The sequence below is a fragment of the Centropristis striata genome, chromosome 8 (assembly GCF_030273125.1).
Source record: "Centropristis striata isolate RG_2023a ecotype Rhode Island chromosome 8, C.striata_1.0, whole genome shotgun sequence".
Classification (NCBI taxonomy): Eukaryota; Metazoa; Chordata; class Actinopteri; order Perciformes; family Serranidae; genus Centropristis; species Centropristis striata.
This window is the reverse complement of record NC_081524.1, coordinates 5,640,008-5,654,738: the sequence shown is the minus strand read 5'-3', so window position 1 is coordinate 5,654,738 and position 14,731 is coordinate 5,640,008. Positions and strand designations below refer to the sequence as shown.

Sequence of the window (14,731 nt, the reverse complement as noted above, 5' to 3'; positions counted from 1 at the left end):
CAAACTTTTGGCCTGTAGTCTTTGTCCTCCATCTCTCAGTGTTGCAGTATTATCCATCAGTGCTCTTTTATATGTTATTTATCAGGTATGGAAAGGCTTTTGAGACGGAGCCAACTCTTCACTCGGGCATCAACAACGTGGTCCTCCTGATGGCAGCTGGACATGAATTTGACACTTCTATTGAGCTGCGCAAAATAGGTACTTAATGCTTTAAATACAATACAAATACAATACAAATCCCTTTTACAGCCTATAGATTCAGTACTTACTTGTAGGAAGAGTGTATTTCTACATGCAGTAATTTGGCTTCATTTCACAATTCACATCATGATATGCTCTTTGCATTTATGTATTATGATGAATGTATTTATTGATTAGAGTTAAAGTAGTATTACATTGGCTTATCGACTGCCAGTAATGCACACTGAGTGTATGCACATAATAGCCTTATAGTGCTACATTGTTCCGGTGTAGGTATCAGATCGGCTCGGGGTCCTTCGTCTGCTGCTGATTACGTCACACAAAATGCTATCTACAGCAATGCGACTGGGATAAACTAAGTAGCATCCGACTTATAGATAAATAGACAGACAGTCAGTGTGTGTGTGTGTGTGTGTGTGTGTGTGTGTGTGTGTGTGTGTGTGTGTATATGTATATATACATCACATATATCTGTATACATATATGAATGTCATCCCTGAATTACATAGTAATGCAACATAAGAAGTGAATAAAGCTAAATCTCCCTCTTAGCATGCTAATCACTAATAACAGAATTTGCACATTACATGCAGACCACTACAACGTCTGCAACTCCATAAAACACTTACTTTTCAATTGTGTTACTGACCAGGTGTAGGCCTATCACACAATGGGGCGGAGCTCCACTAAAAGGCGTCCGATCGGAAACAGTGCAATGCTGCAACACGTCCTACGTAAATAATGATATTTTGAAAAATGAATTAAAAAATCTTCAAAATCGAGCATGCACACCTTCGTGCCATGAGCAAGACACATACGAAATCTGAGTTCAGTCTGACTAACGGTCAAAGAGATATGAACTAGACCAGGGGTGGTCAACCTGTGGCTCCAGAGCCTCATGGGGCTCTTAAGGCTCCCCGTGGCTGAGACAAAAAAATTATATTTATATTTTTCCATTAAAATTTTCATTTATCAATGGTGTAGACCAAAAACTATTTGTATTCTTCAATTGTAAAATTGTATAGCCTTTTTACAGCATATTAAAAAAGTTTTGACTTTTAAGTCAACTAAAATGTGCTTCATAGCTTACGAAAGTCTCCGGCCCGGCGCCTTAACCTTTTAAGATTTGCCAACTTTGAGTTTAGTTTTGAGTTCCCCTAGATAGACTAGTTTTCAGAATCATATTAATATATGCTAAATATGACTATTAACAATGTTGGTAGGCTAATTTAGACTTATTAGGCTGTTTAATTTTCATTCTTGGCTCAATATAAGGTTTGCGGCTCCATTCCGCGATTTTCTCTCTTTTTTTTGGCCAACAGTGGCTCTTTAGTTAGTAAAAGTTACACACCCACACACACACACACAGACACTTCTTGCTTTATAGATAGATGTTTACTTTGTGTTACCATGGTGATCAGGTGTGACTCTAAGCACGCTGCTGGGGCGAAAAGGCAGCCTGGAGAAGATGAAGGACTACTGGGACGTGGGCTTCTACCTCGGGGCGAACATCCTCGCCGACGAACATCGAAAAGTCATCACTGCCTCTGAGAAGCTCTACCGGCTCAAGGCGCCGATCTGGTGAGGCTTAAACACCAGCTTTTGATTTCTAGTAATCCTGCAGATCAACGTGTTTAATCATCATCTGGATGATTAATTAGTTTACGAACCACAAACCCTCATGCATTAAAAAGCATTTAGAGGGATTCTGGTTTTCTTTCATATTCACTCAATGTGGATTAACGGCTTAAGTGTTTTCTTCCAGGTATGTGGCATCCATTATGGAGACGTACATCCTGTACCGCCAGTTTGCCAAGCTCCCTGAGGTGAGATCTCCTAAACAGGACACCATGGACTTCTGGATGGAGCTGCTTTTGCAAACCTGTAAACCCACTGACTCCACTGGCCGCTGCCCAGTAAGTAACACTGGTAATCGTTACAATAAACTCTCCCCTCCCTCCCCTGTGGCATGTCATAAGTCTATTCATGGTAAAATGGGAAATGGAGTGCACTTAAATAGTGCTTTACACTACTCACTACCAAGGTTATAATAGTTTTGGATTTTTCATCAGTTTTAGTTTTAATTTCGTTGTCAATTTTTGTTTTCAAATTCAGTTAGTTTTTGTTAGTTTTTAGAGTGAGTTTGCTAGTTTTGATTAGTTTTATTTTTTGGAAAATGCTTAGTTTTAGTTTAGTTTTTATTAGTTTTAGTGTTAGTTTTAGTTTTTTTGTAATGGGGTATTTGTTGGGTGCCAGATTCAATAAGGTCACAATAAATGTTTCCTTTATTTCCTTTGTCTGATCCATCTCAGCCCCAATAAGTTTATTAAGTCATAAAACCAAATAGATTAAATTGATTTCATATCAACCAAAAAGGTTTATGTATGAAAAAAATGGACAAAGATGAAAAACTGAGGACATTTTCACTATAATTTTAGTTAGTTTTGTAACCACAAAATACAGTTTCAGTTAGTTAGTTTCAGTTAGTTTTTATAAAAAACGTATGAAATACAACGTATAAAAACACACAAACAATATGACAGAGGTTCATGTTTGTGAAGTGTATTATGCTAATGTTGCTGAGGTTTTTTTTCATTATTTTTTCCTCCTTTCCTCTCCTCATATTGTGCTGTATTTCTTTCTCTTCCTCTCTGTCTTCCTGTCCTGTTCACCTCTGTCATTTTGTTTGTGTGTTTTTGTACGTTTTGGACGGGTTGATGGCAAATTTCGTTGTACTACCCTGTACAATGACAATAAAGACTGCTGATAAACAGGAAACACACACTGCTGTAATACTGTACAAAGGGAACAAAAGGAGAAAGCAAAACACTTTGAGCTCCCATTACAAACAAGTGAAACTCATATTCTGCCCTACAAAGCCTAACTACATTAACTATGCAAAGGGTAAAACTGAGAAAAACTGCTTTAAAGTTGTTGTTTTTTATGTTTTTTAACTGGCCAGCCAAATGTGTTAGGTAGGTAAATTATATGACACTTATTTCTGCATGTATTGATTATTACATTTTTATGATTTGACCCCAAAAATTTAGTTACTGCATTTTGGTTTTGCTGTAAAAGGTTCTTATAATAATGCAAAAACAGAGTGCAATAACTATAATGTTGTTGTCGTCTTTCAGCTTTTATATTTTGTTTTCAGTGAATACACATTTTCAAATTTATTTTGTTATAAGTGTGTTTAAAAGTGTTTAACAACTCTATTCAAAGATTTGGGTTTTTTAGACTTAATATTATAAAGTAATGTTACATTTTAGTCTTAATATAATTTTATCTCACTTTTTTACGTGATCTTTTTGTAATTGTCATTATACAAGATAACAAAATTTCATTCAGACTCACGGCTTAAAGACATACAATATGTTAGAAAGACACACAATTAATTAAAAAGACATGTTAGAATAAAAAAAAGAATAAATAAAATAAAATAGATATATGACTGTACATGATCATGATTTCCTTATTCCCTTGAATCTAATCTAATCTATTAAATAAACGTATAATTTATATTATTCTTATTTATACTTCATGTTTAAATTTGTATCCAAAGCAGACCGTAGTAAGGGCGATTACTGCGGTCTGCCTTGGTTTTGAGTTGGATTTTGTAGCTACTGCAATTTTTATGTCATTATTTCTCTGAAATAAAGTAAAATTGAAATCTAAAACGTTGTCACAAGATAAAACAGACATGAAGCGGTTTATTTTTAGTTATAACTCAATTTTGACCAAAAATGTAGTTACTGCAGTTAGGCTTTGCAGGGCAGTATAGCTTTTATAAAATATTGATAATAGAATTTCTTTGTGTTCAGGTTCTCATACTGGAGCCGACTAAAGTCCTCCAACCAGCGATTGTGTGTGTGAGCGAGGAGGATGAAAGTCGCACCGTCCAGTTGAAACACATCACACCCTTAAAGGTATGCAGACACTCCACCACCCACCACAGAGCCTCTTTATAATAATAATTATAACTAGGACTGCGCGCAGTACTGAATGGGCCCTCGCAGAGTGGAGCCGTCGGGGGAGGCGCCGTCAGGGGAGGGCACATCGGACGCGGCGCTGTTGGCTCAGTCCCTATGCGTACCAAATTGCGTGTCTCCTACCACTGTGCTCGGGGTAGGTGTTAAACACGTTATTTGCTGTTGCCAGCAGGGGGCGCTATCACTGTGTGTCAATATTGACATGTGGGTGTGTTCTGGGCTGGACCCTAATCACGCGTGTGAAATTTGGGACAAATTGGACAATGTATGGTCAAGTTATACAGTCTCGTGTTAGATGGCGAGATGCCATAATTTACCGCCATGCCACGCCAACATAGAGTGACTGTCGGTAAAGATTTATACAACTTTTGATCCCAAAGGCCTTGTGATGGTACTGACCAAGTTTGAAGTCAATTGGATAAAATCTGTAGGAGGAGTTTGTTAAAGTATGTGACCTGGAAATGGGCCAAAACGATGACAAGTGCGATATTCAAACCAAGATGGCGGACTTCCTGTTGGGTTTGAGGTATGGGTCCAAGAGGCTTTTTGGTGCGTCTCCACATGAAACACGCGTGTACCAAATTTCGTGTCTCTACGTGAAACCTACTGCAAGGGCTAAGTATAAAACAAGTTACTTGCTGTTGCCAGCAGGGGGCGCTATGACTGTGTGTCAATATTGACACGTGGGTGTGTTCCAGGCTGGATCCTAATCACGTGTGTGAAATTTGGGACAGATTGGACAAAGTCTGTCCAAGTTATACAGTCTCGTGTGTTATGCCGAGACGCCATATTTTGCCGCCATGCCACGCCCACATAGTGTGACCGTCAGTAAAGATTTATACAACTTTTGATCCCAAAGGCCTTGTGATGGTATTGACCAAGTTTGAAGTCCATGGGATAAAAGTTGTTGGAGGAGTTATGTAAAGTATGCAACGTGGCTATATAATAAAAGGGGGCGTGGATAAAGCATAAGAGGCATGGTTTTCAGAAATATTGTCATGTAGAAGTGTTGAGGGCTGGACTCTGATGAAGCATGAGAAGTTTGGACCAGATCGGACAAAGTATGTGGAAGTTATAACGATCTCGTGTTTTATGGCGAAACGCCATATTTTGCCGCCATGCCACGCCCACATAGTGTGACCGTCGATAAAGATTTATACAACTTTTGATCCCAAAGTCGTTGTAATGGTACTGACCAAGTTTGAAGTCAATTGGATAAAATCTGTAGGAGGAGTTCGTTAAAGTATGCGACCTGGAAATGGCCAAAAACGATTACAAGTGCGATATTCAATCCAAGATGGCCGACTTCCTGTACGTTTTCGGGTATGGGTTCTTGAGGCTTTTTGGTGCGTCTTCCCATGATACACATATGTACCGACTTTCGTGTGTCTACGTGAAAAAAACCTATATTGTGAGGCTGTTTTGAAAATTTTGAGGGGGCGCTAGTGAGTCATTTTGCAAGGTCCATTCCCGCGAATACCAGAATATGTAAATTTCACATGAGATTTATATATGTTCCAAATTTGGTGAGTTTTGGAATATGATAAAGCCCCCAAAAAGGCAATTCATTTGGGAGAAGGAGAAAAATAATAATAGACGGACCAATTACAATAGGGTCCTCGCACCGTTAGTGCTCGGTCCCTAATAACTTTATTTATATAGCACCTTTTAAAAACAGCAGTTTAGAAAGTGCTTCGACAGAGAGCAGTTAATCACAACGAGAATGATGCAATAAGGCTAAAAACAATTCTTACATTAACCCTTTGATGCACAACATGGTCTAAAGTGACCCGATATGTATGAGTTTTTATGTTCTATATCTTTGCAATAAATTATTTCATCATTCAGTATTCCAGGTTTTCCTCAATTAGTTCCTAATTGAGGAAAAAAAATCCTAATTTTTAAGTTTTCCTTAATTTTTTTTTTTAATAAAATCCCTTTTTGTGTCACTACTCTTCTAATGCACAACATGGGTCAAAAATGACCCATATCCATTTTTTAGCTAATTAGCTTGCTAACCTAACTACTTAGCTAGCTTCTTGGCTAAGTAGCTTTCTAAGCTAACTACTTAGCTAACTTCTTGGCTAAGTAGTTAGCTAAGTACCTATCTGAGCTAACTACTTGGCTAAGTAGCTTTCTAAGCTAACTAGCTAACTTCTTGGCTAAGTAGTTAGCTTAGTAAGCTACTATGTAATAATACAAAAACGTTTTTTCTTCATAAAGTATGAGAGGCAAAATGGAAATAATGATCAGTTATCAAAAACAAGATATTTAAAGAATACATGGAATATTCAATCATAAAATAAGTTGATATCAAAAGATAGAGCACAGAAACACACAGCAGCATTAAATAACTTGGGAAATGGATGAGGGTCATTTTTTGACCCATGTTGTGCATTAGAAGGGGGGTCAATATGCATTAATTTGTCATAAAAAGTGGTCTGATCTGCATCTAATCCCAAGTATAGACAAACACAATGTGCTTAACGTAATACAAACAATTATAGTATTCCATGTCTTTATTGAAAAAATCCATTAAACATTCAAAGTGATGGTGGAAAAAGGAACCTGTTGTGTTTGTCTATACTTCAAAGGGTTCACATACTTTTTCTTGCCACTGTAGTAATTCTGATAAATAGCTAGGAGCCAGACTGAAAAGAGCTTTAAAAGTGATCAGTAAAATCTAAAAATCAATCCTAAAAAGGACTTTGCCAGTGCAAAGAAGCTAAAATCTTTATTATCTCTTTATTTATTATCTGTGTTTACCTGCCATACATACATAATGCAGAATACACTGCACAATGAACTGAAGGAGACTCTTTCCTCACACTGATTTATGGTCCAGTAAATATTTAATCTGGTGCGTGGGTGTGTTCTCTGCAAAATAATTACTTCATACCTCAAGACTGCTCACGTTCTTGCTTATCTACAGACAGACAGTTGCTCCATCATATGTGTCCTTAACTGTCTTTATCCTACGTTTTAATTCTATTCCACAGAAAGGCTTACACCAGTGGACTTTCCCAGCCTCTGCAATCCGGGGAGTGAGGTAAAGTGGAGCAAAGCGTGTGCTAACATCTCTCAAATATCTGCTGAGTTTTGGGTGTGTTCAAGCCTGCAGCTAAGCAAGAGGACCCATAACATACGGGTTGCCTAGGAAACCTTGGCTGTCTGTCAGATTTTTTTGTTCCGTCAATACAGTTCCAGGCTTTGCTTCTTTGTTGTTTGCAGGTTTTTTGTTGATTCCTCTCCGGCTACTGATCAGTGTCACTGTGTACTTTAGTCTCATTCTGTCTGACGATTTGCCACTTGAGCAATTTTCAGCAAACAAACAACTTTATCAGATTGTTATATGTTTAGGGAGGGTGAGAAACACCTTTTTTCTTTGGCGCAGGGCCTGCCTCATCAGCATTTACTGAGTTAATCCAATTTCCCCCATTTGTTTACTTAAAGCTGATACCTTTTATAATCAAATGTTAGCCGTTTGGTTTAACATAAAGAGGATTGATAGATTTAATCAGTGTCAACACCCTTTATGTTAAGCTTTTCCATAGTTATATAAACTCTTTTCCAGGATCACGGATAATGAATATCTGATTATAGGGTTGTCACGATACTAAAATTTTCAACTCGATACCGATACTCAGGAAAATATTCGATACCATTTTCGATACCACCAGGATAAAAACAAAGACCTCAAAATTTAACAGAAATGTTTTTATTAGCAAGAAAAATGCAACATGTAAAAAATTAACAGAACCACAGGTTAAATATTTATACTAAAAACAGTTGTGCAAAAAGAAACTGCAACTATGATAACAAGCTTCAGGTCTGAAGTAGTGCAAAAAATAAATAAATACAATAAACAATAACAATTAGAGCAATATTTTTGGCTGTGTGTGTTGCTGTTTGGTTGCAGGTCTAATTTTTTCTGCTTCATTCTGGGACTTCAAGAGAGAAAATAACACTTTTCATCGATACTTTTGAAAATGAGTATCGTGTCCGGATACAACGTTTTGGTATCGTTACTTTTTTGAGTTCGATACTTTTTGTTATTAAACTTTTTATTTGAAGAAAAACAAAACAACACATACATGTTGCTCTACATCCTGTAAACATATCAAGTCTTTTCATCAAAACATAAAAAGAAAGAAAATGGTTTAAAAAACGAAAAGAAATTTAAAAGAAGAAAAAAATAATAAATAAAATAAAAATAAAAATCACATCCTTGCAAAAGCATTAACACTCTATCACAATACTCCTATAAAGACATACTTATACCTAAATTGATTGGCAACTTGAAAATTTGAAAAAAAAAAATTTGACAATCCTATCTGAATATTAAATATACACTACTGGTCAAAATTTTTAGAACACACCAACTTTTCCAGAATTTAATTGAAAATTATGCAGTTTAATGTCTCAGTATACTCTGAAATTAATGCACATTTGCAACATTTAACATTCTTGATTGAGCGTGATAGTGTTTTGAAAGTAAAAAAAAGATTCAGAATCACATTTTATGTTGGACTAAAGGACTAAAAAAAGACACAAAATGACCAAAAAATGACAAAAAAAGACACAAAATGACAAAAAAAAGACACAAAATTACCAAAAAAAAGACACAAAATGACTTACAAAGACATGAAAAGAATTCAAAAATGGACAAAATAGCCCAAGACTCCATAGAGTTAAGTTGTTAACCCATTTCTTGTTCCCTGAAAAAGGCCTTCTTGTATAATTCTGAAATGTACATTATTTTTCAGTTTTGGTTAACCTTACCTTTTTTTATTTACCTCTGGCAGTTCACCACTTACCTTTGTACCCTTTCAAGCTGTTCATTTGACTTGAACTGCTTGAATTTCAATAAAAAACTGGAAAAATTGGGGTGTTCTAAAACTTTTGACCGGTAGTGTATATTTTTTTTCACCTCTAAAGTGCCTCGAAGATTGATGAGCGGAGCTGCTTCCTGTACGTCCACTACAACTCAGATGACTTCCAGCTCTGCTTCCCCTCTGAGCTTCACTGTAAAGGGTAAGTGACTAATAACTGGCAGCGGTATAGCAGGGGAGAGTGTGTGTGTAGTGTGTGTCTGTGTGTGTGTGTCTGTGTGTGTCTGTGTGTGTCTGTGTGTGTGTGTGTTGATGATGTGCTGGAAAGATAAAAACAGGCCATCATTACAGGGTTGAGGAAGTTATACAGACGTCTGGCAAATGGACAAACTAGCTTTTCAGAATAAGTCTGGTAGGTGGCCTGAAAAACTGAGTGTGATAAAAGGACAGTTCTTTTTTTTTCACTCTGACTTGAAACAATGATTGACCCAAATCAAACACACACAAAAAGAGGACATTTCCTTCTAACCTCTTTGTGGTCTCTGCCACTGCAGACAGATTCAGGTTACAGAGACCCACTGCTGAAACCTCTGCTGCCACCGTCATGTAATGTGAAATCAAAGCGCTCCTGAATTCAGATTCAATATCCTGGTTCCTCAGGACTGTAGACAGCTATCCTTGGAATTTCCTGAAAAGAAATGAAAGTAACAAACAAAAGGGGGGGGGGGGGGGTCATGTTTTTGACTTCGACCAGAACTTCACTAATTACTCTTTTTATTGAGTTTTATTGAGGTCCTTACAAACAATCAGTGCGTTTACAAGCACAGTTTAATCGAGCTATGCTTAAAAAAAAATAATTTTGGTGTCCTGTTTCTGTCCTTGTCCCAGTTTACATGCAATTGAGAAAACTCAATAACTGACGGGAACGTGTCCTCCTCCTCAACACTGGGTGGCGATATGTGTCGTTTAAGTGGATTAATATGGCGCCCTTTCTGGTTGACCTCAGTCCGACACTTTGTGCCACTGCTACTGACCGGCTAATGCCACTGGCTAATGCGACCGGCTACTGCGTCCTGTTAATGTGACTGGCTAATGTGACTGGCTAATGTGACTGGCTAATGGAACCGGCTAATGGGACCGGCTACTGCAACTGGCTAATGCGATCGGCTAATGTGACTGGCTACTGCGACCGGCTAATGTGACTGGCTACTGCGACCGGCTACTGCGACTGGCTACTGCGACCAGCTAATGGGACCGGCTACTGCGACTGGCTACTGCGACTGGCTACTGCGACCAGCTAATGGGACCGGCTACTGCAACTGGCTAATGCGATCGGCTAATGTGACTGGCTACTGCGACCGGCTAATGTGACTGGCTACTGCGACCGGCTAATGGGACCGGCTACTGCAACCGGCTAATGTGACTGGCTACTGCGACCGGCTAATGTGACTGGCTACTGCGACCGGCTAATGGGACCGGCTACTGCAACCAGCTAATGGGACCGGCTACTGCAACTGGCAAATGCGATCGGCTAATGCGACCGGCTACTGCGTCCCGTTAATGTGACCGGCAATTGCGACCGGCTAATGTGACCGGCTACTAATACAGTGATTAAACAAAAAACTTTATAAACCTCCTGCCAGAAAGGAATTAATAATGAGCAAGACCATAATATTTGATAATGATTTGCCTCAGAGACGCCACAATCTCTCCAGACTCTTTTGATCTGCAATGAAGCATCCAATGAGGGTTTTCAAACAAAACTCTCTCCATAAAACTGAATCTAAAGTTTCCCATTGTAGTCCTTCTCAGTTCTAGCAAGGTTTCCTTCCTTTCCCTGTTTTGTTTTACATATTATACTTTACATTTTGTTTATTGTAGACCCCTATAAAGTTTTATTGGTTTGATTTGAGATTGTTGATAAAGGGAATAGTGTGAAACCATGACAGAACTGAGTGTCTTGTCTTCGTGTTAACTATTAACCAAACATGCACCGAATTGTGAAAACAATGCCCTGCAGTGATCAAAAGCTCCACACTAAATTATTTAAATTAAATTTTTCCTCCACATCCTGGCTTCGCCTTTTACGGACACGTACTTTGGCGAAGGTTTAAGGCATGTCTGATGTTGTTATTCTCTTCAATGGAAATTCGCTGCAACTTTATTTAACCACATTCTTGGCTCTGTTCTCCCTCTAGCTTCTGCGAGCTGGTGAACTCTCTGCTGCAGCAGACTCAACACTCTGCCCAGGACCTGAACCATGTAGCCGAGGGAGTACTAGAGGTCAGTCACAGCCCTGACGCACTCTGTTTGCTCTATTTTAGTTCCCACTTGCCGCAACAAGTAAAAACAACAACTTTAACTACTGGTTGAAAATTCTCAAGAACAGAATTATTCCTTGAACACAGAGTCATGTTTCCTATGCAATTGGGCATTGTGTGCGATGTCATTGTGTCAAGAAATAAAATATAATAATAATATAATATAATAAAAATATAATTTTATATTTATGCTCAGAATTCAGGACATGTTCCTATGTGTGAGAAATGTGAGTCCATGGAGGCTTCCCTATCTCAGAGTTTCTGCCCCAAACTTAAAAAATATTGGTAATATTGAAATATTTGATTTATTTTTGTACGCACTGTTGCCACTTTTTTTGTTTTTTTTGTCTTGTCCTGTCTTTTTTGTTTCATCTGCTTTGTTGATGCAGGGCTCTGCTTGTTTACTTGCTATTCAGGGTTCATACGGATGCTTGAAATTCTTGAAAATGCTTCAATTTTAATGTTGTATTTTCAAGGTTTGAGAAGTGCTTGGATTTTGGATAACGTGCTTGAAAATGCTAGAAATTCTTACTGTATTTCTCGTGCAATCTGACTATAGATAATCACATGTTCAATTAAAAAAATACTAAATTGAATATTGAGATTAGCAAACTACTTTTGGTTGTTAAAAGTGTAAAACCATCGCTGTCGGTGTGGTTGAGTGAAATTACCCCTTTTAGCATGTAAATACTCATCTAAAACATGCAACTTTCAACCGTTATAAGGTCCTGGAAAAGCTTGTAAATGGACCTTGAAAGTCCTTGAAAAGTGCTTGAATTTGACCACTGAAAAAGTGTATGAACCTTGGCTATTCATTTTTTGTCATTAGTCTTTTTTTGTCAGGGATTAGTTTTTCTCACCTTCTGTAAAAAAGCAAAGGAAACATAACTGTCAACTGTTGATTTAATTTGATTTGATTTATTTGGCACAGTTTTAAAAGAAAGAAAATAACATAATAACAACAATAATACAAGTTATATATTCCATATACATATTGAAATAAAATAAAAACATGCCAGGAAAGCCCAAAAAACCCTCATGGGGCTTGAATTTTTCCGTTTAGTGACTGGTTTCCAAATAAACATATTTGAAATGTAATTCAGGAAATGTCAGGAATCCCTGAATGAAACATCTGTTCCCTCCTCTCTTCACATTTCTCTCCTCTGCTTGTGAAATTCCTCATAATTCCTCTGACTCTGCTATTTTCAGTCACTGCATACTCCTTCATTTCTCTCCACAGTTCATCTATGAGACCAATGACAACAATGACAAGGTGGTTCTGGGAAAAGGGACGTACGGTGTGGTGTACGCTGGGAGGGACCTCAGCAACCAAGTACGCATCGCCATAAAGGAAATTCCCGAGAAGGACAGCACGTAAGGAAACATTCATTTACAGTCAGCCCTTATTGGGACACGCCAACGTTTCTCACAATAATGTTGTTTCTGTACTAGCCTTACTGGGAAATGTTCTGGCAGAGGGAGGTGGATTCTCAGTGCTCTTCAGGAATCTTGAGGGAGATTAATGACTGTTTAGGTTTTCATTATTTGTTTGTTATGACCTGCTTGGGCTCACACAGCAGCGTTATGTGGGAATAAAGGATTACACCAGGGGTCTCAAACTCAAAATACCTGGGGGCCACAAAATGACAGAAAAAGACACAGAATTACCAAAAAAAGAAACTAAATTATTAAAAAAAGACACAAAATGACCCAAAAAAGACACAAAATGACCAAAAAATACACAAAATTAGCAAAAAAGAGACAAAATTATTTAAAAAAGACACAAAATTACCAAAAAAAGACACAGACTTGCCAAAAAAGGCACAAAATTACCAAAAAAAAGACACAGACTTGCCAAAAAAGACACAAAATTGTTTAAAAAAGACACAAAATTACTTTAAAAAAAAGACACAGACTTGCCAAAAAAGACACACACATTTTGCACATTGCACATTTTGCAAACCTGACAGTCTCCAAACACTTTGTGTTTATGAAGCTTTACTAATCAGCAACAAGAAAATACTCAAATAGAGAAATAATCTGTCTAATGAGTAGCTATGTTGTGATTTTCCAGATGTAAAAGATCAAAATAGAGAAAATCCTGTTTGCTGAAGTGAAACAGAAAAAGAGAGGGAGAGGAAAAACAGTTTTAGTATGGTGCAACAGCAGCTGTCATGTGACATAATGTGTAATGCAATGATTTTCAAATAGAGGTTTCAGCTCTTCTTCACCATTTCACTTATTTACTTATAATGCAAACCTAAATTGTCGAATTCTACTTGATTCTTGATACAAACTATGCACCTACAGAGATTTTAAGACTAATGCAATATAAACATATGCATGCATTATAAAGAGAATGATCCACAGTCAAGACTCTCCCAGAATTTTTATTTCATTTCTGACCTATATTGGGCTGCTGCTGGGATTCTGATGCTTGGAGACACCAAATTTGACATTTGAATTGTTTGTCTATGCAACATGATGCCTGCATGATTAAAAACAGAGGTTTTTAAATTGGGAGGAAGGCCTCTTTAAGGCGGGTTTAAACAGCCTCAGGGCAGGCTCAGCTAATGATCGTGGAAAAAAATTACATGAGTTATTACATTAGTTAAGAAGATGACATGGAACAGCCTAAATGTGTGTGACTTTGTTAAAGAGATAGTTTAGATCAGGGGTCTCAAACTCAAATTACCTGGAAGCCGCAGGAGGCAGTATCAAAATGACCAAAAAAAGACACAACATTACCAAAGAAGACACAAAATATTGCAATAAAGACACAAAATGACAAAAAAAGACACAAAATGATCAAAAAAAGACACAAAATTACCAAAAAAAGACACAAAATCACAGGAAAAAGACACAATGGCCCAAAAAAGAAACAAAATGACCAAAAAAAGACACAAAATTACTTTAAAAAAGACACAAAATTACCAAAAAAGACACAAAATGACTTTAAAAAAGACACAAAATTACCAAAAAAGACACAAATTGGTCGGGACCCCAAGGTTGAGAATAGCTGCCTTGGGGAACCGAGGTCCAGGTTTAAGCTCAGAGGGGAACCGGGCTTTCTCTGACGCTGCTCCGAGCTTTTGGAACAATTTGGAACAGCTGTGGCTATTTTAAAGAGGTCTTTAAATAAAGTTGATTTGATTTGTTTGATATGGGATGCTGTATTGTTGGCATAAGGAAAATCTCTCAGTCTGACTCTGACCCCTGTGTCTGTCCCAGGTACTCCCAGCCGCTCCACGAGGAGATCGCTCTGCACAAGAGGCTGAAACACAGGAACATAGTCCAGTACCTGGGCTCTGTCAGCCAGGAGGGCTTCATCAAGATCTTCATGGAGGAAGTCCCTGGAGGTGGGGAATCCTACAATAGAAACTTT

At 37.7% G+C, this 14,731-nt stretch overlaps 1 protein-coding gene across 1 annotated transcript in view; it reads left to right on the top strand.

Annotated features, from left to right (window-relative positions):
* si:ch211-1i11.3 (mitogen-activated protein kinase kinase kinase 5) overlaps positions 1-14,731 on the top strand; it is a 47,217-nt gene that overhangs the window by 9,495 nt on the left and 22,991 nt on the right. Inside the window, exons 7-15 of the mRNA XM_059338546.1 lie at positions 86-198; positions 1,623-1,782; positions 1,967-2,117; positions 4,026-4,130; positions 7,193-7,242; positions 9,132-9,227; positions 11,224-11,308; positions 12,587-12,720; positions 14,578-14,705. Of these exons, the coding sequence (XP_059194529.1) occupies positions 86-198; positions 1,623-1,782; positions 1,967-2,117; positions 4,026-4,130; positions 7,193-7,242; positions 9,132-9,227; positions 11,224-11,308; positions 12,587-12,720; positions 14,578-14,705 (1,022 nt within the window). The remainder of the gene's footprint in view (positions 1-85; positions 199-1,622; positions 1,783-1,966; positions 2,118-4,025; positions 4,131-7,192; positions 7,243-9,131; positions 9,228-11,223; positions 11,309-12,586; positions 12,721-14,577; positions 14,706-14,731) is intronic.